A 24,698-nucleotide genomic window follows, 5' to 3' on the forward strand; every position below is an offset into this window, starting at 1 on the left:
CGTATCACAGAGATATGCACTCTTGCTAGCTACGGGAATGACACCGTTGGTCTTGGGATCTTATCACATCTGGAGAAGTTAGTCCGGATGCGGTAGTTGGGGGGTCAGGGCGTGATACGCCATGCATCGGCTTGTCCTGGCGAAGGGCAGGGGTTGGGACCTTGGGTCTCGGGTTTGTATTACGCTAGAAGCCGTCTTGCATATTCTAGTTTATATCGGAGGTCTGACCGGCGTGGGATGGAATTGGATACGAGTGTTTGTTTGGTGAAGGAGACATTGGGGTCGGTGGGGAGCGGTTATGGACGGATCTAGTTCTGCGCCAGTGACCTTGGAACGTGCGTTGAGTTCAGGGGTCGTGTTGCTGTCCTGGAGTCTTATGCGATCTGCATGTTCTCGAAGTATCTGAGGGGATGTGTGAGAAGCCCGATGCGGAGTCTCCAAATCTGTTATCTGCTCGTTGATCGTGGATGACGGACCGGGAGCACCGATGAAGAACCCTGCGTTCGAGCCGGTCGAGTTGGAACCAGCACAGCTGAAGGAAAGTTTTTGCATTATTAAGGACTGCCCCGTAGTTCTCTGAACATCACTGAAGTCAATCTTATGTGCACTGTTACTGTTCGGGAAGGTTGTGCGGGAGACAGGCAAGTCTGAGTAAGATGTTTCAAGGATTTTACTAGTATGGAGTCCTTTCACTCGAGTAACGCCTGCCAATTGCGGCTTGATATCCACCGTCTTCACTGTACATTCCGGACCACCTCATCTAATGATTTTGCCACATACTCAACGTTGTGATCATTCAGGCCTGCAAGACTTATCCTAGATGTGTTCGCCATGTAGATGTGATATTGCTCTGAAACCACGTCAGTACGCATCTCAAAAGATAAAGAGATTACTAACCTTCCAAACGTTCAATCTGAGGTTTGCTAATACCAGTGTAACCGAACATGCCAGTTTGGTTAACAATATGCGACCAGTCCCCCGGGGTCCCCAGCCGCACAAGCTCGTCATATAGCTTCTTCCTCATCGACCTGATTCTCGAGGACATAGTAACAAGATCTTTGTGCCACTGCTTCAAGAGCTCAGAGTTTCCAAGAACAGTAGCTGCGATTCTAGCTCCATAGACCGGAGGATTTGAGACAGTCTGTCGTTGAGCATTCTGGAGCAGTGAGAACACCGTTCTTTTGGCATCCTCAGCCTTTGTCACGATTGCTGTAAGTCCTACTCTCTCTCCGTAGAGACCCATGTTCTTGGCGAAGGACATGCATATCGCAGCTTCGAGGCCGAGATCTTCGATGATGTACTTAATCGCCCATGCATCTTCATCGTAGTTACCCGAGTTGAAGCCAAGATAGGCCGAATCGATGATTGGAAAGATTCCATTCTCTTTAATCACAGCTGCAATTTGTTTCCATTGATGATGAGTTGGATCGCAGCCAGTTGGGTTATGAGCGCATGCGTGGAGAACAACAGCAGAACGCTTATCGGCTTTCTTCAGGGCGCCGATATAACTTTCAAAGTCAAAGCTTCGATCTTTGTAGTAGGGTGCTTTTACTACGTTGAACCCGATCTCTTTAAATAGAAGATCGTGGTTTGACCAGGTTGGGTCTGTGATGATGATGTTCTCAATGCCTGAGTTGGCCTTGCGAAGAACAAGACCGGCTAGGAGGAGAGATCCAGTTCCGGAAATGGATTGACAACTCGCAATCTGAAACGTATCAGCGACCAGACGGACACGAAGGCGCAATTTAACCCACTCTGTTCTCTTTGAGCGCGGAAGTATCGTGGAACAACAACTTGGTAGCCTCATCTCTGAAGCTCTGCAAGCCCTCAATCGGCAAGTATTCATGACCAGCATTACCAATCAGCTTCTCAGCCTCCCTCACAGATGGAAGAACCCAAGGCTTAGCGTTCTCATCGCGATATGTGCCTTGCCCAAGGTTCACCTTCTGAGGGTTCTGGTCTGCGTTGAAGCGCTTGGTGACTTCAAAGATGGGGTCGGGCGGGATGTATTCCGCTGCGCCAAAGGCAGAGTGCTGTTGAGCGGACATTGTGATACACGAATGTGGGGATAGTGTTGTCAGATGAATATGGTAAGCTTGAGCTAGTATGTCGGCAGGTTGGAGCGATTCTGTTCCTTTTTGTTATAAGCTCTTGGTGGAAATGTCGGCGCTTTAGCCCGGCGGGGAGCTGGCTGACTCGGTGGAGGCGGCCCGACATGTTACGGGCAGGGATCCGATCTGTTGATACAGCACAAAACACATCGGCCGTCATCCGGGTTCTGACCTGCTTATCTCATGGCTATGTCATATCCTTTTGCATTATTCCGTAATAACGAATAGTAAATGGTTCGTTGAGGTGATTGGTTGAGCTACTTGCAAGTGTTAGGCTTTTGCGGACGGATGGCCATGACAAATCTTCCAGCACCAGAATCATTCAAGCACTGCCATAGTAATTCTCCAAAACCACATATCTTAAGTGAATTAGGTTTAAAATACTTGTTGAATTTGTCACTTGGGCTCCAAGCTCCTGCGTAAGTGATTCGTGTTATGACAGAACCACCAGTCATGATCCCGTTCAATAGAGCGGCGGTTGCAAATCGCCGGTATCAATATATATTGGTTTGACTATTTACAAACATTAATCTCAGCTTCAACGCGATTACATCATTGTTTACAACTCCCGGTCCGTAATGCTGCGTTGCATGGATGACTCTCAAGATTATGTGAGTACGTGCAACTACATCGTTCATTTCACGTCTGTCGGGGAATCTAGTCTGCAGTTCTCCATATTCTAGTATAACTTCTCATTCGATACCTCCCAGAGATTTATTTTAAGGTCAGGGGGGTGGATAAAAGTATATTGGAGGCCATCCAGATCTTACTCTCACGAGTGGCAAGGCTTCTCTCTAGCGCAGCCTTTGGGTCAAAATATTATCACAAATTTATCCATACATGAAAGTCCGGTGTGTTGAAAAGTGTCAGACTCATTGAATGACCTGATAGGTCGATGCCTGGAGCCAAGGATGCTGTCTTACAACCAGTCGGCCGATATGACAGCATGCGCCGCTCTCCGACGGATCACGGGGGATGAGATCGTAAGCAGTATAAGCAATTGACGTAAGTCCAGAAAACATATAACGCCTCACATATAACGCTTCAGAAACGGTCTTACTCTTGCAATCGACAGTATCAGATTTCGTGATGGCCTCACTTGACTCTTTGCCCTGCGAGATTCTTCTACAGATCATCCGCGACTGTTCTCCCCAAGAATTATGCCATCTTAGTTACACCTGCAAGCGCTTGGCATCAGTCGCTGGAGACTGTCTATGGAGGGACATTGAGTTTCATGAGAAGGGATATCACGAGTCGAGCGCAGAGCTCAACGAGCCGTTGCCTTACAAATCTCCCAATCGGTTTTACCATGATTCGAAAAGGGATGGTTGGCAGAGCGATATCAGCGAAAGAGCCAAGAGTCTCTTCTCCATGCTGCAGGCACTCCACGCTCACGGTGAAGGACGCCTAAGGGAAGTTGCTGGTCGGGTGAAGAGTCTGTGTACCGTGATTGAGCCACAGTGGAAGCCCGATGAGAGTTCAGTGGCAGAGCCAGTCTCTGTTTGGAAGCTCTTACCTTACTTCAAGAACCTCGAATACTTGGAGCTTCACGGCGCCTATGAAACTTCCTACTACAGGGAGCTTGAGGAGATACTAGAGGGGCCTTTGACCAAGCTGCGGTTCGCAAAACTCTTCGCTTACATCCCCCGATCTGTTTCAACTTACGTTCTCCAATCCCACGAAACGCTCGAGCGCCTAGAGCTTGGTATGTTAGATCCGCCGCTGCCCAATACAGTCGGTATCAGTGAACAAGATGCTGGAAATCATGGCCGATGGGAACACCAACCCAGGGGAGTCATCCCAAGCCCACTTGGACATTTCATCCCCGATGCCCGAGTCCCTTTCCCAAGCCTCAGGCACTTATACTTATGTTCACCTTGTAATAGCCGTGGTGATTACTTCAACCAGCATAATTCATGGTCGACTTGCGCAGAGCGGAACTGTCTCGAGGCATGGAAAAGGCTCATCCTGGCGTCTCATAGGACTCTGGAGACCCTCGTCATCGAACATCGACCTGCAGCAGGAATCGAAGACAACGAAGGGTTCTCTGAGGATGAGTTTCTCTCCACCGGAAAGACCGGTGCTGGCAACAGGGTATTGTTGGATGCCATCGGGGACATAATCATCGATAAGGAGAGACTTCCCGGATTGAAACGTGTGTATCTGTATGGATTTGTTGCTGGCAGATCATCTGAAGCATCGTCTGTCGAAGTACCCGGAGACTGGTTGATGCATGGGTTGGAAGCGAGAGGAGTCACCTGCGAAGCCAGAAGGGGAAAATGGTGTCTGTTCGATCAGGACTCAGGCGAGACAAATTGGGCAAAGTGGACTGGAGATGGGAATAGTAATCTTCACGATGGTTATATGGGTATCCGGTGGTACTCACTTTTGGCTCGGGTATAAGCGGTGAAATGGGACATTTGGGGCCTTCATGTTCATAGCACTGACTGACTGCAGCAAGCCTGGAAGAAGAAGCCAACAAGGTTCAATGACCATTATTTGACAATATCTCCGTCAACCTTAGACTGATCAATGAGGGTAAACAAACCTCAAAAAAGATCGCCAAAAGTCTATGGTGGATGACACCACCTTATGTGCCTTCACACGGGATCGAACCGTGGACCTTGTCATTACTAGTGACACGCTCTACCACTGAGCCATGAAGGCGCCTTCTGATTGGATGAACTGGCTGATTTGTAAATTACCTTATCAAGCTGACTCAAAAGTAACTTTTCCTTGTGATCTGATGGATAATGTTACAGCGCGTTGACAGCAATCTTCTACCAGTAGCACTAGCACTACTGAGACAATTGGCCATCTCCATATTGCATCCTAATAGCCAATTCATGTTATAATTCACGGTATGGTCAAACAGATGGTTTCGTTAATGGGCACATAGTATGCACTGGCCATAGTAAGGCTTGACTAGACATGCTCTCAGCAGACCATGGAGGGTGGAGAACATGAATGCAGGTGTTGAAGAAGAACTTGATACATCATGGCTTACTACTTGTGCCGCGGGAAGTGCAGCAGTCTCGCAAGCTATTTTTCTATCCATACCAACGGCTGTGATGGCAGAGCTTTGAGCCCATATGTGTCGAGCAGCTACATCAACCGAGATCTTAGTGTTCTATGGAGAAAGATATGTGGTTCAAAGGAAGAGAAGGGTGAAACAGGGACTTGCCAAGAAAAGTTCAGGGTATTTCTAATCTTGGCAATGAGACAAGTTAGAAATTGCTAAATTAAAGAACCTTTACTCCCCAAATAATATAAACCTTCCCAGAACGGGTAGAATTAAAGGTAATCATTCATGGAAAGCCTATATACTAATCACCCTGCTGCTGTGGTCCATAGTTCTGAGGCATAATACATTTGAACGGGAAGTTTACAAAAATGTAAGTGAATGTGCAAAGGGAAGTATGGCTATCCAATGTTGGTAACCCGATCAGCAATCCAGTTGGCGACAGCAGTGGCATTTTCATTGTAATCCCCGTGCGTGTCCAACATAGTAAGGAACCACCAGAGTGGGGCGCCCACAAGGGGGACAAAGGGCTTCCAGGGGATCGTTTTATCACAAAAGCTATCACCTGGGCGGCAGACACTCAGACTACGCGATGCAGCGATTTTGCCCATGGGCTTCTCCGGGTAACCCAGGGTAACAGCTACGCAGACGCGAAGTCAGTGGCAAGTTGTCAATGCTGTGAAAGGTATAGGTACTAACCGGCAGCGATGTGCTGTGTCACACCGGCAGTTACATTTTTAGCAGCTTTATGTAAAAGCTGGGCGCCCTGGCTGTAACCAGCGATGACAATCTTGGTATCGGGACACTGGCTTGCGGCCTGTAAGTAAGGTGTCAGTATCTCCCTCATTAGAGATGCGTCTTCGTGTTTTGACGTACCTGGTTGATTAGTTTAGCCATGGTCTTGCTGCCTTCGTTACAGCCTCCTTTGAAAATGTAGTCCCGCCTCCTCGCCTTGTAAGTCACGCCCTGGACGGCCAGGTTCTCCAAGCCAATACGGTCGGCAAGGCTATTGAATAAGGCGGGGCCGGTATTATTTGCTTTTCCTACATTGCCTGCCTGCCTGCTTCCTCGGGCGTAGATCATGGTGACATTGCGGCAGGGCGTCCCGTCGGTGAGCTGGTTATAAGTTTCGTTCGCGAATGGGAACCTTCCAAGGAAAGGGGGCTTGTCCTTGCCACAGCGTTTGTTGTGGTGTTCGAAATGGGTGTCGAGTTCGGCGAGAGGGGGGGTGAGGGCCTTGGTCTGCTCTACGACAGGAGCCGCATAGACAATGGTCGCAAGAGCGATGAGAGCCTGAGTGGGCTTCATGAAGGATAGAGGATTCGACCAAGCGCCGACTGATTTGTCGCTACAGAGTTGTACAGACCAGATTCGACTCGGAGAAGGCAATGAGTAGGCATGTTGGAAACAGAGGGAATGAAGGGTAGCTAGTCATTATATGATAAAATGTGTTGCTTTTGTTCATGTTGTTTTTTATTCGTAGTATTCTTGTTTGCGTTATTTGTCTTCATGTTCCTTTTCCTTTTCTTCCTCGCTTTATTAAGCCCCGTAACCTTATCCCCCCCCAACAGGCCGAGGGGCGATTGCATGTCGGTCTTCGGGCCACAAATGTCATGTTCTGGGTATGTCTTGCTTGCTTACATGCGTTGATACGTGTCTTCTTCGTATGGCTTTAAGCCCGTATCAAGAGAGAAGTAATGTCGTAGCCACATATCAAGTAACAAAATCATAGCGCCTTTTCAACAAAACCACAGTGTAAGGGCGTCATACACTACGCCAAAAGAAAACACAATGACCTTAATATCAAGTCAGCAGATCACGCCTAATCTTATCTCCACAATGGCACATAGTGGAGGGATTTCTGAGCGCACATCTAAGGGTATTGCATTCCTTAATTTTTCGGTCCGTCTCGAAGCCTCTGGCCGCCTGGCACCACTTGGGCCTCGAAACATGGTCTTGTTCTTATGGGCACGTAGTATACACTGGTCATGGTAAGTCTTGAAGGAAAACGAACCCACGACTTCAAACCAACATGTCTTGAGCAGCAAACATGGCCCAATCATCTAAAAAATTGTAATCATTGAGTCAAGGTATATAATAACGTAAAAAGGTTTGACGAAAGAAATCATTCATCCCGCTGCCAGCTATCTATCCACATATCCATCCCGTCCTACTCATCGTCATGTCCATCATGATAAAAGACATCAAAAACCGCGTCGCTCTCTGGACCTTAGTTCGTGGTAGAGTAGGGCTGAGGATTATAGGGATGCGACACCAATGGGTCGTTGGACTGATATCCCGTCATGTTGACTGAGGTCGTAGAAGCATTCCGGTTGTCTTGCTTGAAGATGAACAAGATCGCCTTGATGGAGTCGGAGGGGTTCAACATGGCGAGCCAGGCATGGATACCGAAAGGACCGCCCTGATATGACCCCTCAGGCATGTTGCCCTGCTCCAACTTGGAAAAGTTTCCCCGGCCATGGCCAGACATGTAAACGCTCCATGGGTAGGCAAACATGAAGAACAGCGACAGAGGAGCCATTTCGATGCAGATAACGAGGTTGGGAATACCGACGTGAACATCAGCGTAGGTGAGCGTGTCGCTGGTCTTGAGAACGCTCTGGTCGTTGAGAACGGTGAAGATGATCTAAACAGTCAGTGTCATGATAAAGACGTAAGAAGGGATAAACCTTACACCCTGGATAAAAGTCAAGCCGACTACTATCTTGAAAGCAGTGAGCTTCAGCATCGGGTTATGGTGGGCGAGGTCCTTCTTGAGAAGGAAGTACATCTGTAGAATCGAGAGGACCGAAATGACGAGGGAGATCGACATGATGATTCGGAGGTAGATGTTGGCGAAGTGTCGATCGTTGCTTTCTTGACAGAAGATACCGGCGGCTTGAGTAATATCGGTAGCGACTGCGACACCGATTGCGATGACGGGCATCTGAAAGATCATAATCCAACGTGTCTAGAAGGCTGTCAGTAAGATTTCCAATTGCTAATATGAGACAAACGTACCTTGAACCACTTAATACCATTCTTCTTCTTTGTAGCGAAAAACACGTCTTGTTGGTCTCGGTTCGGTGATACATAATCACAGAGGAGAAGGAAGAAAGATCCCAGCGCGAAACCCTCGTAGACATGAAGCCAGGGTTCAATGTAGACTGCTGCATGAGGGAAGCAGATGCAGAGGAACGAAATGATGGAGAACGCAGAAATGAGTGTGCCGATTCGCATGATCCTGAAATCGTTAGAATGACATGGGGGTTTAAGGGTAGGCTATGCGTACTTGACTTGTTCTGAGGGGTTGGAGAGATGCGTTGCGTGCATCATGTTGATGAAGAACATGACAATCAGAGCGAAAGCAGCAAAAGAGCCGCCAATGATCATGCTCAGCTGGTAAAAGCTCAAGCTACCGGTAATATTCTTCTCGGCATCTATTGTGTGTTAGCCGGAGGTCGACGTGTCGGCGGGGCTGGTAGTACCTTGAGCAAAAGAATGCGTAGGGCAAGTAACGTTCGACTTATCGTCGTCACCGCTTCTAAAGAGACCCATCGTGGTGGTGTTCTATAAAGTTCAGAAAAAGGAAAAAAGAAACGAGTATATGCTGAGATGTAGTCGCTTGTCTGTTGTGAAGATGAAATGTGAATTTTCGCAACCGGCGACAGAAGCTCAATATATACAAATCCCAACGCCGTCATCTTCAAGCTAGACCCCTGCAATGAAACCCTCAGATACTAGGTAATCTAAGCGCAGTATCAGCACAGCCAGCTATGGATCAGCGTCAGCCCTACGGCATAGCTTCCCACTAAAACGGCCATTGATACGACCGATCTGCCGACCTTGGCACCTTTTCTGTATCGTGAACAACGGGGTGCTCCGCGGGCTTGTCCGGTAGATGCAGGGATCAGCGTGTCAGCCATTCATAGCTTGCCAGGGGTTTGGGAGCGGCCGGCTGGCTTACTTTTGTGGCTGTACCCTGTCGACTTGAAAAGTCGCTCTTGTGAGGAGTTGATAGGGCAATGGGAGTAGTTGAATCCACTTTGTTCAACGCTCTGCCAAGAAATTCATCTGGACCCTTAGATATCCTATCCAAGCTTAGCTTCAACCATGTCCTGGTCCAATCTTAACGCGAAAAAAGACTTCTTTGATGAGATCTCAAATTGAAACAAGATATTAACATTAATGCTTGTTCTTGCGGCCTCCCACACAGTGCGAGATCGGCAGTTGTAGTTCGAATGAATCACTGTTTTTAGCATCTCCATTCGAACGTGGCTTAGAAGAGTGACGATGTCGCTCGAATGGTTCGTCAAAAGCGGTCTAGCTTCGCGATGATCAAAACACAACCCCACCTCGCGTTTAGATAAGGCGGGAAATCGGCACGATAAGGAAATTATCGAAACTTTTGCTCAATGCGGTTCAGATTAGGGATGATCATGTCGAATTGGTTTCAGAGCATGAGATTATCCTTGCTGAAGGATCTGAAAGGATCCGCTAGGCAGTCTTTTTTATTTCTCTTGGAAAACCTCTGCCGAAGGCTACTCGACATATCATTGCCACTAGCTCGACGCGAAGGTGTCTTGAAGCTTTGTGTGACATACCCTATACAACGTAACACTCATTAGTTTGCGGACCAACAAAGTTACTCCTCAAGAAGGATTGTTAACAAGGCGGCGCAGATGAATCTTTATTTTAGAGCTCGAAATCAAGTTTAGACTACAATTAACCTGGGCTAAGAAGGTCCAAAAATCCTCGTAAGAATGGAGAGTCGGAGGATGTATCACCGTCTCTGTTTGTTGCGTACGCTTGATAGGAAGTCAAAACTCTACCTGGAATCATGCTTAACATTTCTTACACGACTTTATTTCTTCGATTAGCTTAACATATCCTTTTACTCATGATACTCGGGCCCCAAAGTCCCCATACTAACGTAGCCTTCGCGCACTTTCGTTCCTGCGCCTACTCTTCACTTCAGAGCTGACCCTGCATGTAGCCCACCTGCAATAGAGTCAGTAATCATATATCCAATCAATGACTAGGAAACGAACCTGTAACAAGCATATCTGCACCTGTTGTAAACGCAGCTGCATCGCTCAGCAAATAGCACACCATAGGTGTCAGATCCTCCGGCACGCCCAGTCGTTGTAATGGGGCTCCATTTTCGTACCAGTCAAGGATAGCCCTCTTCTCTCCCTGTAAGCGTGCTAATAGAGGGGTTTGGATCGCTCCTAGCCCATGATTAGTGGCATGACTGAGATTGTCGAAGATGACTTACCTGGCGAGATGCAGTTGACCCTGATGCCATACTGACCCAGCTCGCCGGCAAGGGGACCCATAAGACCCTTGATAGCAGCTTTGCTGGCATTATAAGCGGATTTTGGTTGCACTGGAACGTATAGACTTTGCGCATTGATGCTGGCGATCGCAACAATACTTCCAGGCGTTTTGGTCTCGACAAGATGTTGTGCGAGAAGCTTGATAGTCCAGTACGTCCCCATAACATTGACGTTGAGGACTCGCTGGGTGACTTCCCAGTCAGCGTCGAGCAATGGTGTATCCATCACAATGCCTGCCGCCGTGAGCGCTCCATGAAGCTGTCCGCCCATGGCTTCAACACATTCAGCAAAAGCCTTCTCAAGGGATTCTTGTTTGGTTACATCGCCTCGGGTGTAAAATGTCTTGACGCCATAGCGATCACTCAGAGATTTGAACTCTTCTACCGGTTCGGGAGCTGTGTCGATGACAGCGACGCCGCCGCCTAGTTGGGCTATAGCTTTGGCACAGGCAAAACCAATACCTCCACCTCCTCCTGTGATGAGGAAGTTCTTGCCGGTTAAATCAAATCGATCCGTGACTTTGACGTCGCCAAGACCCCGAGGGTTGAAGGTTGTCATGATTGCGGAGATGTGAGGCTGCGAGGTTACTGGTGCTCGGGATGAATGCTTTTAAATTATATGATAGCCCAGCTTATATGCCATCTCAGATATAAGATTGGCTTGGAGCAGCGGCTATATAATCTCTTTGCTATGAGATTTAATGATAACGGCTTCTTCTGCCGCAAGCGCCATGATCCACGGCTTCAGAAGCCGAAGCGACTCAACACTGAGAGTCCAAATTGCGACGCCATGATTCGCCAGAGCCAGACGTAGAGAATGCGGGGTAACCGATCCACAGTCTTTCTAGATATGGTTGGGTTTGGTGTTGAAGCCGATACCCACTGACTCTTTTGAGTCCTGCGAACGATACTTAGCGCGGAAACATTCCCTACACACCAAAGTTGCCGCCGGTTATCAGATAACGGCATCGCACCCGAGGATTTTGTACTTCTGTGCGACAAGTAGCTTATATATGACCCGAGAAGAACTGATATAATACACATAACAGTCCCCAAGCCTTATCAGATATTCCTGTCCCAAAAGCCAAACCTCTACTCGTCAATTACCTCAATCAGTGTCTGTTCATCACCTGAGTTCCCCTCCTCATATCATGACTGAAACCGCGAAGACCAAGCCCCGCGTCAGTCTTGGGCTCCTGACATTCGGCCCTGAAGGCTCAGAAACCTACGGAAGCCGCATTACCTCCCTCGACACTTTCAACCAATGCCTCGACTACTTGCAGTCGCGCGGCTACAATGAAGTGGACACAGCCAGAACCTACGTCGGCGGTCAGCAAGAAGGCTGGACCAAGCGTACCAACTGGCGAGAACGCAACCTTACTCTTGCTACAAAGTGGTATCCTTACAAACCTGGCGATCACTCCAAGGCCATTGTCAAGCAGAATTTGAATAAGAGTCTTAGCGAGCTTGGTTCCGATAGCGTGGATATCTTCTATCTGCACGCACCAGATCGATCCGTCCCGTTTCAGGAGACGCTTGAGGCCTGTAATGAACTTTATAGACAGGGGAAGTTCAAAAGGCTTGGCTTGAGCAATTATGCGGCGTGGGAAGTTGCTGAGCTTTGCACCATTGCGGACCAGAAAGGATGGGTCAGACCAAGCGTTTATCAGGCTATGTACAATTGCTTGACTCGCGCCATTGAAGAAGAACTTGTTCCATGCTGCCGCAAATTCGGGATGGATATTCTTGTCTATAATCCCTTGGCTGGTGGTGTACTTTCAGGTCGCTACAAAAGCAAAGAGATCCCCGCTGACGGCGGACGATATTCTACCCAGGACCCGGTGATTGGGGCGATGTATCGGGACAGATACTTCAAGGATGTCAACTTTGAGGCTTTGAAGGTGATTCAACCTGTTGCTGACAAACTGGGGTTGACGCTCTTGGAGATTGCATTCAGATGGCTTGTTCACCATAGCAAGCTCAAGGTCATGGATGGCAACGATGGGTTGGTTATTGGTATCAGCTCGCTCAGCCAGCTTGAGAGTAATCTGGATAATGTTGAGAAGGGTCCGTTGCCAGAAGAGGTGCTGGAGGTATTGGATGAGGCATGGAAGATCACCAAGCCTTCTTGCTCTCTTTACTGGAGATAGTCCTGTTATTGTTCTCCCTCACGAATCGACTCTGATGAACTGAGAGTTGTTTCCCAGAGGTACGATGTGACCTTATAATAAATTCCGCTTCATCGCGGACTCTGCTCCAACTGCCTCACTGTTTTGCTTTTGCTCTAGCACTAAGATCGCTTACTCGTAATGTTATGTCTGTTTACATCGCCCCCACTATTCCGATTCCAGCTGTGGTCAGCTGCCCAATCTAGCCAAGCGTGATAATTATCGTGTTCTCACGACGGCGCAGCAACGCGCTGCTCCACGAAACCACTCATCAGAAAATTACCTACTCATCCCTTGCCACCCCGAGTGATCCAAAGCCACTAGGAACTGGAAGATTTACAGACTTTTTGATCGCCTTTATTGAAACTATTCGATCTGAGCTATCACGATGGTCCGCCCGTCCACGTTTTTGATCTTTAGCCTGTTCGGCTCAGCTCTTGCTGTCGCCGCGCCGCAGTTTGACCAAGGGGCGGAGTTACGCAAGTCAGAATGTGATGTATGTGACTCTTAACACGTCTTGTGAGGCTAGAAACTAATGAATGTGTCAGAATGGCTGTTTCGATGACAGCTTCCCCGGCGGTTCATGTACCAATGATCCAGCCTGTATGTGCACTCAGAAGAAGTACCGTGAGGCCTATTTCTGCTGTATGGCCAAGAAATGTGATGCAGATGTGATGCCTGGTCAGTATCCTCAAACTTGGAAGACTGAACTCCTCTAACGAACTACATGCAGAATCTGTCGAGCGCCAACATACAGAATGCCAGGCCAGGAACCTCGACTTCACCTTTGACGCTGAGAAAGTTTGCGGTATCAAGTTGGAGGCGACCAGTACCTCTGCTGCTTCGTCAACCACGAGGCATGCCGGAACTACTTCGCACGTTTCACACGGATCTTCAGCGACATCGGCCTCGGCCTCTACGACATCAGATGCAGAAACTACCAGTAGCACCGAGGGTGCTGAGAGTGATTCAAGTACTGCTCAGGAGTCATCTACAGGTGGCGCAGCCCCTGTGACTGACAGTGCACCACGGTTGGGTGCACCTTTTGGGGTACTGAGTGTGCTATTTATGGTCTTTGGGATGCTTCTCTAGGTCGAAGCACTGGGTTTGATAAACATCTATGATAATATTAATAAAAATACTACTATTCCTCAATATCTTTTGATGAGAGTGCTGAACACTTCATCGCCGTCTCAATCGAGAGATCTTCTTCCATAAGTTGAGTATCTGTTAGGTTAGCAGTTGGGCTTCAATAGGTTATCCTGCACTTACACCGGCCAATAAGCATGAATGGTTCTGTCATTCAGGTCCCTTCTGACCTTTGCCAAAAAGACGGTAACCTCTTCCTGGCTCCACCCAAGAACTCTCGTCAAAGCTGCCATGGACAGTGCTTCAAGACCCTTGAAACTATCCATGTTGAGATTGTTCCACTCACCAATCTCCTTATACCTTTTATCCAGAGGCCAGCGGTTCGTCGGCCACTTAAAAACAGTCTCTACAATATCCACGAATCCCGCATCGCGTAGAATGTCCTTGTTCTTTTTATTATCCTGGAACGGGCGACCAATCTTGGTGGATGCTTCGTCAAGAAGGTGGATAAGCTTGGAGAGATGATGATCCTCGGTTAGGGTGTTGTCGTCTGAATGAGCGAAGAGGTCGATTTCAAGAAGCTCCACGTAACCACCTGGAACAAGATTGCTAAGGGAAGTTAATCAGCCTCACTGTGCTCAAAGTAGTCATAGATCTTACTCGTAAATGCTGCTCACAAGGTTCGGCCAGCTCTTGATGCTAAACGTCATCATCCTACTGTGAACGTAGTCGAATGGCTCAGAGAAGTTCCACGGCTCTTCGATATCATCGATGAAGAACTCCACGTTCGGAGGAACACTGAACAATGTCAGTGCGCATCCCATAATGTTCCGATCATATAGTACAAATCAGGTTGGATAGGCGAAAGGTCGACACCAATCACTTTTGTTTCGGGATGTTCGTCTGCGTAGTCGATGGCCCATATTCCCGTCCCGGTGCCAACGTCAAGAACACGCTTGGCCTTAGAATTAGGATCATTCGGGGGTGCGAGACCGAGTTTGTTATCGAGCATCAAAATAAACAAGTTATGCTGCAAGTCTAGTTGCGAAAATCAGCAGTGAAGGCGGCCTTTCGAGGCTTTGCCATACCAAGTCTCTCCTTCTCGACGTCGTCATTAGGAAGGTTATACTCTGTAATCATTAGTCAACAACAGCAGAGCAGCAATTCAAGAGACTGACTCCCATCCTTATACCGATGATAGGTCCTGCCGTTTTCTTTTCGATAGTCCAGAATGGAGCTTCTTAAGCTCTCAGACGTGGACGCTAAGCTCTTTTCCACTAGGTCAGGTCGGCAACGACAAACGTTGGTGAGAAGTGACCTACCAATCCCATAGATGAGTCATGCTCTTCGTCAGACTGAAATTCGTGGTTAGTGAGTCTCCCTGTCCTTCTCAGCAATTGGTAGAAGAACCTGTTCATCCGGTACTAGGTCAGGCTCCGCGTTGACAGTTGGTTCTGCCATTTTGATGCAAATGATTTAATCACGCAATGTTAAAAACTTCCCCGCTCAGAGGATATCCGGCTGCTTTATGAGTAAATCACAATCCCAGTCGATATTTGTCATCCTGTTGGTTGAGTTCACTGCATATGCAGCTGGATGACCAGGGTCTGATCATACGATGTTCCAAGGCAATGAGTATTTTGAACAGATGACAGTGCGCACTGATTTCTCTTTATTATACGAGCGACTTGATGAATCAGAGAGTCATATCAAGGCTTATACAGACTATACAACTCTGCGCTTTTATATGGGTGGACTTACCAAAGAGGGGGGTGGTTTGGCTACGCCCCAACTATTCCGCCCAAACAAGCCGATGAGGAGCACTATTGACATGATGAATATTCTATAGGGGCCAAATATGTTCAACAATTCAGGTCACACTCTGATGATGCTGATACTGGGTTCTTAATGAGTCGCTCAGCTGCTAGGTTCATCCTCACGGATGTACTCGTTCTACGCACAAAAGTTGCCAAAATTAATTCTCATTGGCAATCTATCTACATATCTAATCCATCTCGCCACATACTTACCAGATATCCTACAATTCTGAGAAGCTCCTCCAAAATTTCCTCCGTTGTGATCTCTAATTCCTCCAACCAAATTCGCTTTTTTTGTACTTTCCTCAATTTTCATTTTTCCCTAGCGATCTTTTTTCTTTTGCTTCAGAAGTTCGCCACGGTCCTGGTCGTTCATCGCCTACTCACTGATACTCTTGACGACAGAAGGATGGAAACTTACTGATGAGCTACCCAAGACAACCCCACCTAGTGGTGGTGGTGGTGACCATGGCTCTCACGACAACCCTGGGGACGGGGTTCGTTCTGGTGACGGGGAGGATGGCCCATCGGGAAAAACTGGGGAGATTGCTCACCTTGTTGAGAAGGATACTGCTGAACGGTGTGACGACCACCAGAACCGCTCTGAAACTGCTGGGGAGTCTGGAACCGCGGAGCATCCTGGAACAGAGGTCCATTCGGGAACAGAGTTGTACTCTGGACCCCCTGCTGCTGCTGGCGCTGGCCTCTAGGGGGAAACTTGCGTTCGTCAGTAGCTTTCGCCTCCTCACAAGGGGGGCAGACCCAGTAGCGCCACTCCAGCTTCTCCTCGAACTCTGGGCAAGCACCGGTAACCTCGGGGTCGTAGCGATAGGCGTTATCCTTAAGGACTCCGCAAAAGACACACTCGTGGACCCAGAAGATGGTGACACACATGGTGAAGGATGATGGAGACTTTTGCTAAGAAGAGTTTCTCTTCTGCGTGTAAGGGTTGTGAGTAGTGTTTGGTGAGTAAATGTTGAGATTGGTTGAGATGGTATGTGAAAGTTGCTGTGAAGGCTGTTATGAAGGTGGATGAGATGGTGGATGATGATGGGTTTGGAGGTGATGGGATGGAGCTATTTAAAGGATTTCAGTCAACCATGCGTAAGGAACAAGATGTTCTCTATTACTCCTATTGAATGTTGATGTTCAGTATGACAATTAGTATAGTTTTCCCTGAATTCTTGATTATGCAGTCTGCTGATGTTCGAAAATCTGGAACGAGAAAACTGAACATCATCGACCAGCATTCATCTCGGATCTCTTGGCCACCATTGGATGACATATTGATTCTCATATAGCCTCTTCAATGAACGTGGTTCTCATCAATGCTGCTCATCCTTTAGTCGATAGAACATTAATTAAATAAGAGTTTCAAAACAGAATGATATATACTACGTACCTCGGGCAAAGAATAAAAGGCTGAACAACTCACGTCAATGCCAAACTGCAGAGGTAAGCTACAAGAATTGAGCACTATTTGCCAGTAACAATAGCTAATATGAGATTGATCTACCGATAGTTCATCGTTACCACATTGACAAAGAAAATGAGTGTACAGTTACAAATACCGAATTCCTAACTAGTACTCTGTTCATACACCCCATGCATCGCAACACTTTCATGGCATACCCTAGTTAAGCTGAATATGATTGGGCAGCCTGTCACAGGCCCTGGTAAATTCATGCAGCTTACAGCCAGTGATAATTGCTGATTGTGGGCCACTCACCTTCAGGCAGCACTTGAAATCTCATGGACACCCAAACTGCTATGTTGACCTTACAAACCCAATATCAAAAATGGTTCTGTCGAAACAGACCACTGAAGAAAGGCTATGCTCGCGATGTGAATCCCTAGACCTCGACAATATTCTGTCCGGTCGTTGGACCAATGTCGAATGCCGGGAGCCAGTAGCCTTCTTTGGCAAGCGAAGTGCTGTTCTTCATAACGAAGGCTGTCCCCTCTGCCAAGCGCTGTTTTACATTGCGGCCGGCGAACATAACACTTGGTCCCGCAGAAGAGAAGATAAATTCTGCATGTTCACTATCCCAAGCCAACTCGCCTATAGAGGAGCGAAACTAAAGTTCACATCTGATGGGGAGATGGGTGATCGAGTTCTGGGACGAGCGAAAGATCAAAGAGATTCGACATGGCTAATCGTTTGCAATCAAACCAGATCTATTGACCAACCTCTCTGGTACAATATAATACCAACGTCAGCTCATAACTTTGGTTGTTTGGCTGAATTTTCTGACACTTTTAACGGAGTCGGTCAGCGAGTTCGGCTGATTGACCCCGCTAACGTCGACTTCGAAGCGGTAAAGCGATGGCTTGCGCATTGCGCGGGCGTGCATGGAGAGCTTTGCAATCCTGGTGAAGGGAAGCGCCCTTTGCCCAAAGGCTTAGCTGTTATCAATTGTACGACTCGGAAGCTAGAGCCTTTACCAACCGGTGTAAAGTTCGCTGCTCTGTCATATGTATGGGGAGACAGTGCGTCAACAAATGAGTCATATTCCTCCAGCTCTCTTTTCCCACAAACTATTGAGGATGCAATTACTGTAGCGTTACAAGTTGGTATCAATTTCCTCTGGGTAGACAGGTACTGCTTGCCACAGCAGGAGTGTCCCGAGAAGCGCGAGCAGATTCAGAAGATGCACAAGATCTACCGTGAGGCAGACTTAACTATCATCTCTGCAGCAGGCGACGGGCCAGACTATGGTCTTCCAGGCATAAGCACACCAAGAGTCAGCGCCCCTTCAGTAGACTTACGCCTTGGAGCTCACCGCTTAGTCTCCACAGGCCGGAGTGCACAAGAAGCTATCCGAAACACGACATGGGCGTCTCGAGCTTGGACATTTCAAGAGGGCCTTGTTTCAAGAAGGAAGCTCGTCTTCACAGATGAACAGGTGTACCTTCATTGTATGGAGCGTGAGTTCCGCGAGACAATTGAACAGGACTTCGATCTTTTAGCTCAGGCAGATAGTCCTGATCTATGCAATCCATTTCAGTGCAGAGTATTACATCTTATCCCAGACAATGTCGGGGAGAAAGGTGTACACTCACTCACTGGAGACTTTTCAGAACGAAAGATTACATACCAGAGCGATACACTGAATGCGTGTCTCGGCATCCTTAATCTATTCCAAGACGCCTTTCCGGATTCTTTTCGTCACCTTTGGGGTCAGCCGATCCTATACAATAATGATAATTCAATCGGGGATGTCGTGGTTTCTGCCCTCAATTGGGGTATAATAGGCCCGGCACAGAGACGACCAGATTTCCCGAGTTGGTCGTGGATTGGCTGGAAGGGCAAGGCATATTCGACAATCAACAGATCTCACAAAGAAACTGTAACCGCCTCTCTGCTACTAGACGACGGCACTGCCATCGAAGACGCCAACGCCTTAAGGGATCTGAATATCTTCCAAAAAATATCACCAATGTTAAGCAAATACATACTCATCGAGGCCCAGACTGTTCACGTAAGAATACGGCGGAAGGAAGGGGCTCATTGGAATCTTCGAAACATGTGGAAACTCTCTTTTGTGAAAAATGGCACCGAAAGATATGGAATCACTTACGCAGATGGCTTCTCCATAACACAAGAGTTCGAAGCGGGTGATAGCATATACAGAGATTTGGAAGCGGGGCATACTTGGCTCGGAATAGCATTTCTGCGCTCTGACATGGTCTTGGTCTTGAAGGATATGGGAGACCATTATGAAAGGTTTGGATATATCGATGTTGACTTTTCCGTACCAGATCTGGAACTGGTGGATTATCTTCTGGGGCACAGGCTTATTCGTTTAGGGTGATTGTTTGAAATACTACTGTTGAAATCGTGGGTCTACATGGTATATATGTATGGTAAAATCTGGGTGCTCACTTACTTTGTCGTGTGAGGATTAATCTCTCTTCGACCTCCACCATTCGCTCATCTGCCAGGAGATCTTCGGCTTTGAGTTTATGAACGGGTTCGGAAGGCTGCCATTTTCAAGTCCGATATATGTCGACTACTCAAAACCACTCCAAGTCTTCTGGACAGCACTCCAATATCTCGCCTCATCTTTTCGGGCATGCGCAACATGAAGAGACCCGTCAAACTTCTCCAGATAGATATCAAATCCCAGCTTCTCCGCCTCAGCAGCCTGGGCTTCCAGATCTTTATAATCGATCAACTCGTCCTCCTCACTATAAATGTACGTTCGACGAATCTCACGCTCCCTCTTGCCCTCAGCCGTATTATGAGTCGAACCCCAGAAAGCCAGCCAGTCTTTTGTAAGACCAAGAACCTTGGTGAACTGCCATGCAGCCGCAACGAAATAGACAAGCGGCATAAACACCCAGCGATATGATTTTGGAACAGTCGACTTGAAGAACGCGGCTGTATTGGTGAGGCGCTGAGCACCCGGTGCTGAGTCAAAGACTGTTACGTGAGGCGGAAGCCAAGGATCTTCGCCTTCTTGAGCAGTCGCAGCGTATACATCATACAACGATGAGATATTCGACGAACCACCGTTCGAAAAGAGATGAATCATGATTCCTGGCTCAGCCGTTGATGACGTGGCGTCTGGAAATGAGGCTCTGATAACTGGCACTGCTGGCTTTACCGACTCCGCCAGAACCTTGGGGTCGAAAAAGTTCTTGTTATAGCTCTTTACAAGAACAAGTTGCGAAGTCGGGTATAACTCCTTGTGCTTATCGACGTATTTGGCAATATGGCTATCAAGTGCATTGGTCCAACTGGCGATGATGATGATCTTCGGAGAGTCCGGCGCGGTATGTTCAGAAGGGCGGTAAGCGAAGACCTCGTTGGAGAGCTTTTCCATGTAGGAGAGAGGCTTGGCCTGTGTGCTCATGTTGGGTAGTGGTACAGAGATTATCAATGGCGATAGATTTGTAAGGCCGCATTTGAGTTTAAAAGGTATTGATTGCTGATATTTGGGTTGCTGATGATGCTTACGCGATCCGACAGCATGGGTGAGATCTGACGTGGCGGGGTAAGTCATAGCGTGCTTGACTATAGCGTCGGTGAATTATACCCGCGACGATTACCCATAGTCTGAGGAGATGAGTAAGTTAAGGCCAAAGAGCACGGGAAATGCAAAGGAGCTACTAAGGCATTTCAAATTAACCCCGATTATCATATTTCATCTCATGTGATGCCAAATCCCTAAATTATGTTCGTTATGATAAGGTATTTGGTTATTCTTCATCAACCTCATTCCTCCATGTTCGTTTCGATCGTTGCTAGACACTTCTCTCGCATAACTATTCTTCTTGCATGCAAAATGCTTCTTTTTCGTATATCGCCAGAGTTTCTAGAAGTAACACCATTATCCCTTCCGTGAGTGTTGTAAAAAAGACTTAGGATCGCGCTCATGAATGACAACAACCTGGGGACATATAAGATAAAGTCATCAGCCTCTTTGAGTACTTATCTAGTGATTTGCCAAGTCCCCATGCTCCCAGAGGCCTTCGCAGCTTCAGATCGATACAACGTTGGCGTAGACTGACTATGGCCGTGGCTAATTGTCGCCCGCAACTACTTCAAAGCCTTTGCACTGTATTGGCCAGTCTTTCTACACTTGGGCAAGTCAAGTGCATAGCCTTCCTCTCTTGACTAGTTCATCTTGTAAGCAGCTTTAAAATGCATGATACTGCCTTCGCTGTTGCTGCCAACGGAATCTTCCGCTTTGCCCTCGACACAGTACTTTCTAATTTCGTGGTGCAGGTGTACTTGCAGAAAGGCACCAACTAGGCCGGTAGCGTGTTTACTTTCATCAACGATGCCTCGCATACTGTTCCTGGGTCTTTCTTTCCTAAGAATAGAATGGTTAGGCAAAGCGGCTTTCATAAGTTAAACAAGTACTATCGCGTGATAATACCCATTGCTAAGGGAGACGGATGTTTCTACGAGTCGCCATTTGTCCGGGTCTGCCGATCTCGAACACCCAATTGTATGGTTAAACTTTAGAATAATACTACACTGTTGCATGTCACCCTTGTCCTTGAAGTGAAGTCTCGTGTTGTCCTGAGCCTCAATGCCTAAGCTCCATTTGCAATGTTGATCCGAGGCTACCAAACCTTGACCAGGGTATAACCCCCATTGTTCGCCGACGAATACCTAAAACAAGCAACTGCATTAACCCACAGCGTTAATCAATCTGCTGATCTCGGTGGCTAACTTACCGAATCATAGAATTTATCGCTCCTATCAAAAGATTGCCCCCGCATTCATTCACGAGCGAAATGTTCACCCTTGCTGGACTGCCGAACTGTTGTGCGTTGCCGATTGGCGCGCATCGACTTAAGCATGGATTCCTCACTTTGCGCGCCAAATCATTTCCCCATATTCCCCAGATTTGTCACCAACACCCCCAGACAATGGGGCTCAATTTCTCCCGCAGCGGAATAAGACACAAAGACGCTAACGTAAGATGACACTACTCGGCGGAGATGTCATCGTATGCGACGGTTTAAGCGCAAGGTGACTATATAAGACTCCAATCTTGACCGCATCTTTTGGACTCAGCAACCTGCCATCGACAACAGAAACAGGTCTCAAGATGCGTTTCGCCGCCATTGTTTCGTTCTTGCTGCCCCTCGTGGCGGCAAAGCCTGCTCAGAAGGGCAAGACCTTCAGCAACGTTGAGATCTTTGATCCTCCCTCCAACTACAACGACCCTCAAGTCCTCTATGCCCGTCCCCTTGAGCTTTCGGATGGTACCCTTCTGGCTACTTGGGAGAACTACTCCCCCGAGCCTCCTCACGTTTGGTTCCCCATTGTGAAGAGCAAGGATGGCGGCAAGACCTGGAAGGAGATCTCCAAGGTCAAGGATACCCAGAACAACTGGGGTCTACGATATCAGCCTCAGCTCTATGAGCTTCCTCGTCGATTTGGAAAGTACCCCAAGGGCACTGTTCTTATCTCGGGCAGCAGTATTCCCACTGATCTGAGTGAGACTCTTATCGAGGTTTATGCCAGTCTTGATAAGGGAGTTACTTGGGAGTTCGTCAGCCATGTTGCTCTTGGCGGCGAGGCTAAGCCTGAGCATGGGCTTACCCCAGTTTGGGAACCTTTCCTGATGTAAGTGAAGCTCTGATAATGCAATGGATCATTTGCTAACAATTTGCAGGACATACAAGGAGAAGCTCATTCTGTACTATTCTGATCAGCGCGACAACGCTACCCACTCTCAGAAGCTTGTTCACCAGACCACCACTGATCTCAAGAAGTGGAGTAAGGTTGTCGAGGACACCAAGTACGATGACTACTACGCTCGCCCTGGTATGCCTACCGTCGCTAAGCTCCCCAACAACGAGTACATCTACACCTACGAGTACGGCGGTGGCCCCAACCCTCCCGCCGGCAGCACCTACTGGTTCCCCGTCTTCTACCGCCTCTCCAAGGACCCTCAGAAGTTCCTCAACAAGCCCGGCCAGCAGATCATCTCCACCGATGGTGCTCGACCCGCTGGTTCCCCTTACGTCGTGTGGACTCCTTATGGTGGAAAGAACGGTACCATTGTCGTTAGCTGCGGCACCATGTCTGAGATCTTCACCAACCAGGCTCTTGGTGATGCGTCTGCTTGGAAGAAGTGGAGTGTTCCTCAGCCTACAGCGTACACTCGCGCTCTTTTGACATTCAAGAAGGATCCTGATCTGCTCATGATCATGGGTGCGGGTATTCTTCCTCCTGCTGGTGGAAACAACACTGTTAGTGCTAGTGTTGTTAGACTTTCCGAGATCATGAAGGCTTAGACGGAGACGTAAATAACTTAGCGTGATAATCATAAATTCACAACAACCATCTTAGACTTGAACTAAAATGTTGCAATTTCTTACGAGACTTTGAATGACTATTCTTAGATCGCTGCAAATTTGCTTTGCATCCAATGTAAAATACCCAACATGGCCCCTCATTCGTCAGCGAGGCTCGGTGCATAAAGCTTGACCATGCAAGCTATGGGATTTGATGTTGTTCGTGTTCTTAGACTTTATAATAAACTAACCTGGGCCAGATTCAGGCGCAGTTTTATTTGTCCGTCCTCACATTAACTTGAGAGCCCTTATCGTTCCTTGTTAAGAGTCCGTTTCGGCCTTGATCATTACAGCCGGTAAGGTTCTGTGCCACCATAGCATCACGAAAGCATATATCCAATCCACAAAGTATTCTCAGTCACACATTTTTGTGAATATAAGTATCGTCGCTTCGCCATGTCTTCCACCTCAAGAACTCTCACCAACCATTACATCAAACCAGCCTTCCGCTCCACCCACCTCCTCCACTTCACGATGAGTGCCTTACAATCGCTAAGGCGCGCCTTTCCCACCAAAGGCCACAAGTCTCACGGAACAGGTTTTCAATCAGGTCACACACTAGTCCACAGCACACGGCCCTTTCGGCACGTTCCAGTGATACAAAAGCACTACCGTGGCGATCCACAACTGCGCAAGGATGAAGACGCTCCACGTATAGACAGAGATATCAAGGAGTTGGAAGGCGATCTTCTTGCCATCAAGATGAGACTGAAGGGATTGGGATACCGTGACAGCGACGTCCTGAACCAGTTGGAGGCTATGTATGGGGCATCGAGAGAGACTCTCTGGGCTCTAAACGACGTGAAGCGCAAGCTGAACGAAGAAAGGGAACGAAAAAAAGCTGGTATGTTTTTGTCTGTGATTAAAGTGCATTCAGAGGTACTAACATGACTTGCAGAGGATTTGGAGAAGGAGCTTTGTTACTACAGGCGTTGGGGACAAAGAAGGCCTTAGATTATGCAATCTGACCTGCCTAATTATACCTCTTCAGAACTCCAGGCAATTGAGGTGCGTGTTCAAGTGGGAGGGGGCCGCAGCTTTGCAACGAATGACTTTTTCGTTGGTTGCCACGAGGCATGATGTAGAGGGGTAAATTGAACTTGAGCGTGTCACTGTGATCTAGGTGGCCTGGGTCTTGATAGAGTTTAAGTTTATACAATCAAGCTTCTTGCAAAGAAAATATTGAGAGTCGCCTCGCTACCGGCATGACTCAGAGCTAATTCCTTGTTTGTGATACGATCTGAGACATGTAAAAGAATGCTGGTGCCACTGGATAACCGACCAAGACACTGATGATACTCTTGTTCAACCCTCGCTGAAACTATCCAC

At 47.8% G+C, this 24,698-nt stretch overlaps 13 protein-coding genes and 1 non-coding gene across 15 annotated transcripts; 6 read left to right on the forward strand and 8 right to left on the reverse strand.

The window, feature by feature from the left end:
- Window positions 1-629: 629 nt before the first annotated feature.
- On the reverse strand, window positions 630-2,105 carry FOXG_12153 (uncharacterized protein). The gene is made up of 3 exons (XM_018391890.1): window positions 1,755-2,105; window positions 898-1,705; window positions 630-850 (listed from the first exon to the last, which is right to left on the reverse strand). Exons 1-3 carry the CDS (start codon window positions 2,046-2,048, stop codon window positions 735-737), a joined length of 1,218 nt encoding a protein of 405 aa, XP_018250629.1. The 5' UTR covers window positions 2,049-2,105; the 3' UTR covers window positions 630-734.
- Window positions 2,106-3,066: 961 nt separating this feature from the next.
- Window positions 3,067-4,604, forward strand: FOXG_12154 (uncharacterized protein). Its single transcript, XM_018391891.1, has one exon. The coding sequence runs from the start codon at window positions 3,201-3,203 to the stop codon at window positions 4,512-4,514; it is 1,314 nt and encodes a 437-aa protein (XP_018250630.1). The 5' UTR covers window positions 3,067-3,200; the 3' UTR covers window positions 4,515-4,604.
- Window positions 4,605-4,706: 102 nt separating this feature from the next.
- On the reverse strand, window positions 4,707-4,778 carry FOXG_20681. Its single transcript has one exon. It is a non-coding gene; the product is annotated as a tRNA-Thr (tRNA).
- A 756-nt stretch (window positions 4,779-5,534) lies between these two features.
- FOXG_12155 (uncharacterized protein) lies at window positions 5,535-6,441 on the reverse strand (the record flags this gene model as incomplete). Its single annotated transcript, XM_018391892.1, has 3 exons — window positions 5,535-5,773; window positions 5,833-5,950; window positions 6,010-6,441. 3 exons carry the CDS (start codon window positions 6,439-6,441, stop codon window positions 5,535-5,537), a joined length of 789 nt encoding a protein of 262 aa, XP_018250631.1.
- A 751-nt stretch (window positions 6,442-7,192) lies between these two features.
- On the reverse strand, window positions 7,193-8,786 carry FOXG_12156 (uncharacterized protein). Its single transcript, XM_018391893.1, has 5 exons — window positions 8,622-8,786; window positions 8,426-8,573; window positions 8,155-8,377; window positions 7,829-8,104; window positions 7,193-7,780 (listed from the first exon to the last, which is right to left on the reverse strand). Exons 1-5 carry the CDS (start codon window positions 8,689-8,691, stop codon window positions 7,364-7,366), a joined length of 1,134 nt encoding a protein of 377 aa, XP_018250632.1. The 5' UTR covers window positions 8,692-8,786; the 3' UTR covers window positions 7,193-7,363.
- Window positions 8,787-9,964: 1,178 nt separating this feature from the next.
- Window positions 9,965-11,143, reverse strand: FOXG_12157 (uncharacterized protein). The gene is made up of 3 exons (XM_018391894.1): window positions 10,412-11,143; window positions 10,185-10,364; window positions 9,965-10,134 (listed from the first exon to the last, which is right to left on the reverse strand). The coding sequence occupies exons 1-3, from the start codon at window positions 11,028-11,030 to the stop codon at window positions 10,103-10,105; spliced, it is 831 nt and encodes a 276-aa protein (XP_018250633.1). The 5' UTR covers window positions 11,031-11,143; the 3' UTR covers window positions 9,965-10,102.
- Window positions 11,144-11,392: 249 nt separating this feature from the next.
- FOXG_12158 (oxidoreductase) lies at window positions 11,393-12,726 on the forward strand. Its single transcript, XM_018391895.1, has one exon. It carries the CDS (start codon window positions 11,623-11,625, stop codon window positions 12,619-12,621), a length of 999 nt encoding a protein of 332 aa, XP_018250634.1. The 5' UTR covers window positions 11,393-11,622; the 3' UTR covers window positions 12,622-12,726.
- FOXG_12160 (uncharacterized protein) lies at window positions 12,590-15,227 on the reverse strand. Of its 2 annotated transcripts, XM_018391898.1 has the most exons (9): window positions 15,139-15,227; window positions 15,051-15,083; window positions 14,907-14,997; window positions 14,817-14,858; window positions 14,574-14,766; window positions 14,389-14,526; window positions 13,912-14,337; window positions 13,266-13,866; window positions 12,590-13,171 (listed from the first exon to the last, which is right to left on the reverse strand). In XM_018391898.1, the coding sequence occupies exons 1-8, from the start codon at window positions 15,187-15,189 to the stop codon at window positions 13,833-13,835; spliced, it is 1,008 nt and encodes a 335-aa protein (XP_018250636.1). In that variant the 5' UTR covers window positions 15,190-15,227; the 3' UTR covers window positions 12,590-13,171; window positions 13,266-13,832. The 2 variants fall into 2 exon arrangements, with proteins under 2 accessions (XP_018250636.1, XP_018250635.1); XM_018391897.1 differs by having other exon boundaries at window positions 12,590-13,866.
- On the forward strand, window positions 12,883-13,794 carry FOXG_12159 (uncharacterized protein). Its single transcript, XM_018391896.1, has 3 exons — window positions 12,883-13,135; window positions 13,188-13,320; window positions 13,373-13,794. The coding sequence occupies exons 1-3, from the start codon at window positions 13,028-13,030 to the stop codon at window positions 13,729-13,731; spliced, it is 600 nt and encodes a 199-aa protein (XP_018250637.1). The 5' UTR covers window positions 12,883-13,027; the 3' UTR covers window positions 13,732-13,794.
- Window positions 15,228-15,992: 765 nt separating the features above from the next.
- FOXG_12161 (uncharacterized protein) lies at window positions 15,993-16,439 on the reverse strand (the record flags this gene model as incomplete). The annotated part of the gene is made up of 1 exon (XM_018391899.1): window positions 15,993-16,439. One exon carries the CDS (start codon window positions 16,437-16,439, stop codon window positions 15,993-15,995), a length of 447 nt encoding a protein of 148 aa, XP_018250638.1.
- Window positions 16,440-17,344: 905 nt separating this feature from the next.
- Window positions 17,345-19,466, forward strand: FOXG_20682 (uncharacterized protein; the record flags this gene model as incomplete). Its single annotated transcript, XM_018400974.1, has 1 exon — window positions 17,345-19,466. One exon carries the CDS (start codon window positions 17,345-17,347, stop codon window positions 19,358-19,360), a length of 2,016 nt encoding a protein of 671 aa, XP_018250639.1. The 3' UTR covers window positions 19,361-19,466.
- Window positions 19,331-20,528, reverse strand: FOXG_12162 (uncharacterized protein). The gene has a single exon (XM_018391900.1). The coding sequence runs from the start codon at window positions 20,402-20,404 to the stop codon at window positions 19,559-19,561; it is 846 nt and encodes a 281-aa protein (XP_018250640.1). The 5' UTR covers window positions 20,405-20,528; the 3' UTR covers window positions 19,331-19,558.
- Window positions 20,529-21,978: 1,450 nt separating this feature from the next.
- On the forward strand, window positions 21,979-23,424 carry FOXG_12163 (uncharacterized protein). The gene is made up of 2 exons (XM_018391901.1): window positions 21,979-22,635; window positions 22,685-23,424. The coding sequence occupies exons 1-2, from the start codon at window positions 22,115-22,117 to the stop codon at window positions 23,307-23,309; spliced, it is 1,146 nt and encodes a 381-aa protein (XP_018250641.1). The 5' UTR covers window positions 21,979-22,114; the 3' UTR covers window positions 23,310-23,424.
- A 341-nt stretch (window positions 23,425-23,765) lies between these two features.
- On the forward strand, window positions 23,766-24,323 carry FOXG_12164 (uncharacterized protein; the record flags this gene model as incomplete). The annotated part of the gene is made up of 2 exons (XM_018391902.1): window positions 23,766-24,213; window positions 24,268-24,323. 2 exons carry the CDS (start codon window positions 23,766-23,768, stop codon window positions 24,321-24,323), a joined length of 504 nt encoding a protein of 167 aa, XP_018250642.1.
- Between the last annotated feature and the right edge of the window lie 375 nt (window positions 24,324-24,698).

The sequence above is a fragment of the Fusarium oxysporum genome, chromosome 13 (assembly GCF_000149955.1).
Source record: "Fusarium oxysporum f. sp. lycopersici 4287 chromosome 13, whole genome shotgun sequence".
Classification (NCBI taxonomy): domain Eukaryota; kingdom Fungi; phylum Ascomycota; class Sordariomycetes; order Hypocreales; family Nectriaceae; genus Fusarium; species Fusarium oxysporum.

Coding starts and splice junctions, on each gene's coding strand:
- FOXG_12158 (XM_018391895.1), top strand. CDS start 11,623: ATGACTGAAACCGCGAAGACCAAGCCCCGCGTCAGTCTTGGGCTCCTG.
- FOXG_12160 (XM_018391898.1), bottom strand. CDS start 15,189: ATGGCAGAACCAACTGTCAACGCGGAGCCTGACCTAGTACCGGATGAA. Junction 14,998..15,050: donor ATGACTCATCTATGGGATTG/GTAGGTCACTTC, acceptor CTAGTGGAAAAG/AGCTTAGCGTCCACGTCTGA. Junction 14,859..14,906: donor TCATCGGTATAAGGATGGGA/GTCAGTCTCTTG, acceptor TAATGATTACAG/AGTATAACCTTCCTAATGAC.
- FOXG_12157 (XM_018391894.1), bottom strand. CDS start 11,030: ATGACAACCTTCAACCCTCGGGGTCTTGGCGACGTCAAAGTCACGGAT. Junction 10,365..10,411: donor GGTCAACTGCATCTCGCCAG/GTAAGTCATCTT, acceptor ATCATGGGCTAG/GAGCGATCCAAACCCCTCTA. Junction 10,135..10,184: donor TGCAGATATGCTTGTTACAG/GTTCGTTTCCTA, acceptor ACTCTATTGCAG/GTGGGCTACATGCAGGGTCA.
- FOXG_12156 (XM_018391893.1), bottom strand. CDS start 8,691: ATGGGTCTCTTTAGAAGCGGTGACGACGATAAGTCGAACGTTACTTGC. Junction 8,574..8,621: donor TACGCATTCTTTTGCTCAAG/GTACTACCAGCC, acceptor AACACACAATAG/ATGCCGAGAAGAATATTACC. Junction 8,105..8,154: donor ATGGTATTAAGTGGTTCAAG/GTACGTTTGTCT, acceptor ACAGCCTTCTAG/ACACGTTGGATTATGATCTT.
- FOXG_12162 (XM_018391900.1), bottom strand. CDS start 20,404: ATGAGCACACAGGCCAAGCCTCTCTCCTACATGGAAAAGCTCTCCAAC.
- FOXG_12163 (XM_018391901.1), top strand. CDS start 22,115: ATGCGTTTCGCCGCCATTGTTTCGTTCTTGCTGCCCCTCGTGGCGGCA. Junction 22,636..22,684: donor GTTTGGGAACCTTTCCTGAT/GTAAGTGAAGCT, acceptor AACAATTTGCAG/GACATACAAGGAGAAGCTCA.
- FOXG_12153 (XM_018391890.1), bottom strand. CDS start 2,048: ATGTCCGCTCAACAGCACTCTGCCTTTGGCGCAGCGGAATACATCCCG. Junction 1,706..1,754: donor CCGCGCTCAAAGAGAACAGA/GTGGGTTAAATT, acceptor GATACGTTTCAG/ATTGCGAGTTGTCAATCCAT. Junction 851..897: donor TCAGATTGAACGTTTGGAAG/GTTAGTAATCTC, acceptor ACGTGGTTTCAG/AGCAATATCACATCTACATG.
- FOXG_12159 (XM_018391896.1), top strand. CDS start 13,028: ATGGTCCGCCCGTCCACGTTTTTGATCTTTAGCCTGTTCGGCTCAGCT. Junction 13,136..13,187: donor TACGCAAGTCAGAATGTGAT/GTATGTGACTCT, acceptor TGAATGTGTCAG/AATGGCTGTTTCGATGACAG. Junction 13,321..13,372: donor TGATGCAGATGTGATGCCTG/GTCAGTATCCTC, acceptor AACTACATGCAG/AATCTGTCGAGCGCCAACAT.
- FOXG_12154 (XM_018391891.1), top strand. CDS start 3,201: ATGGCCTCACTTGACTCTTTGCCCTGCGAGATTCTTCTACAGATCATC.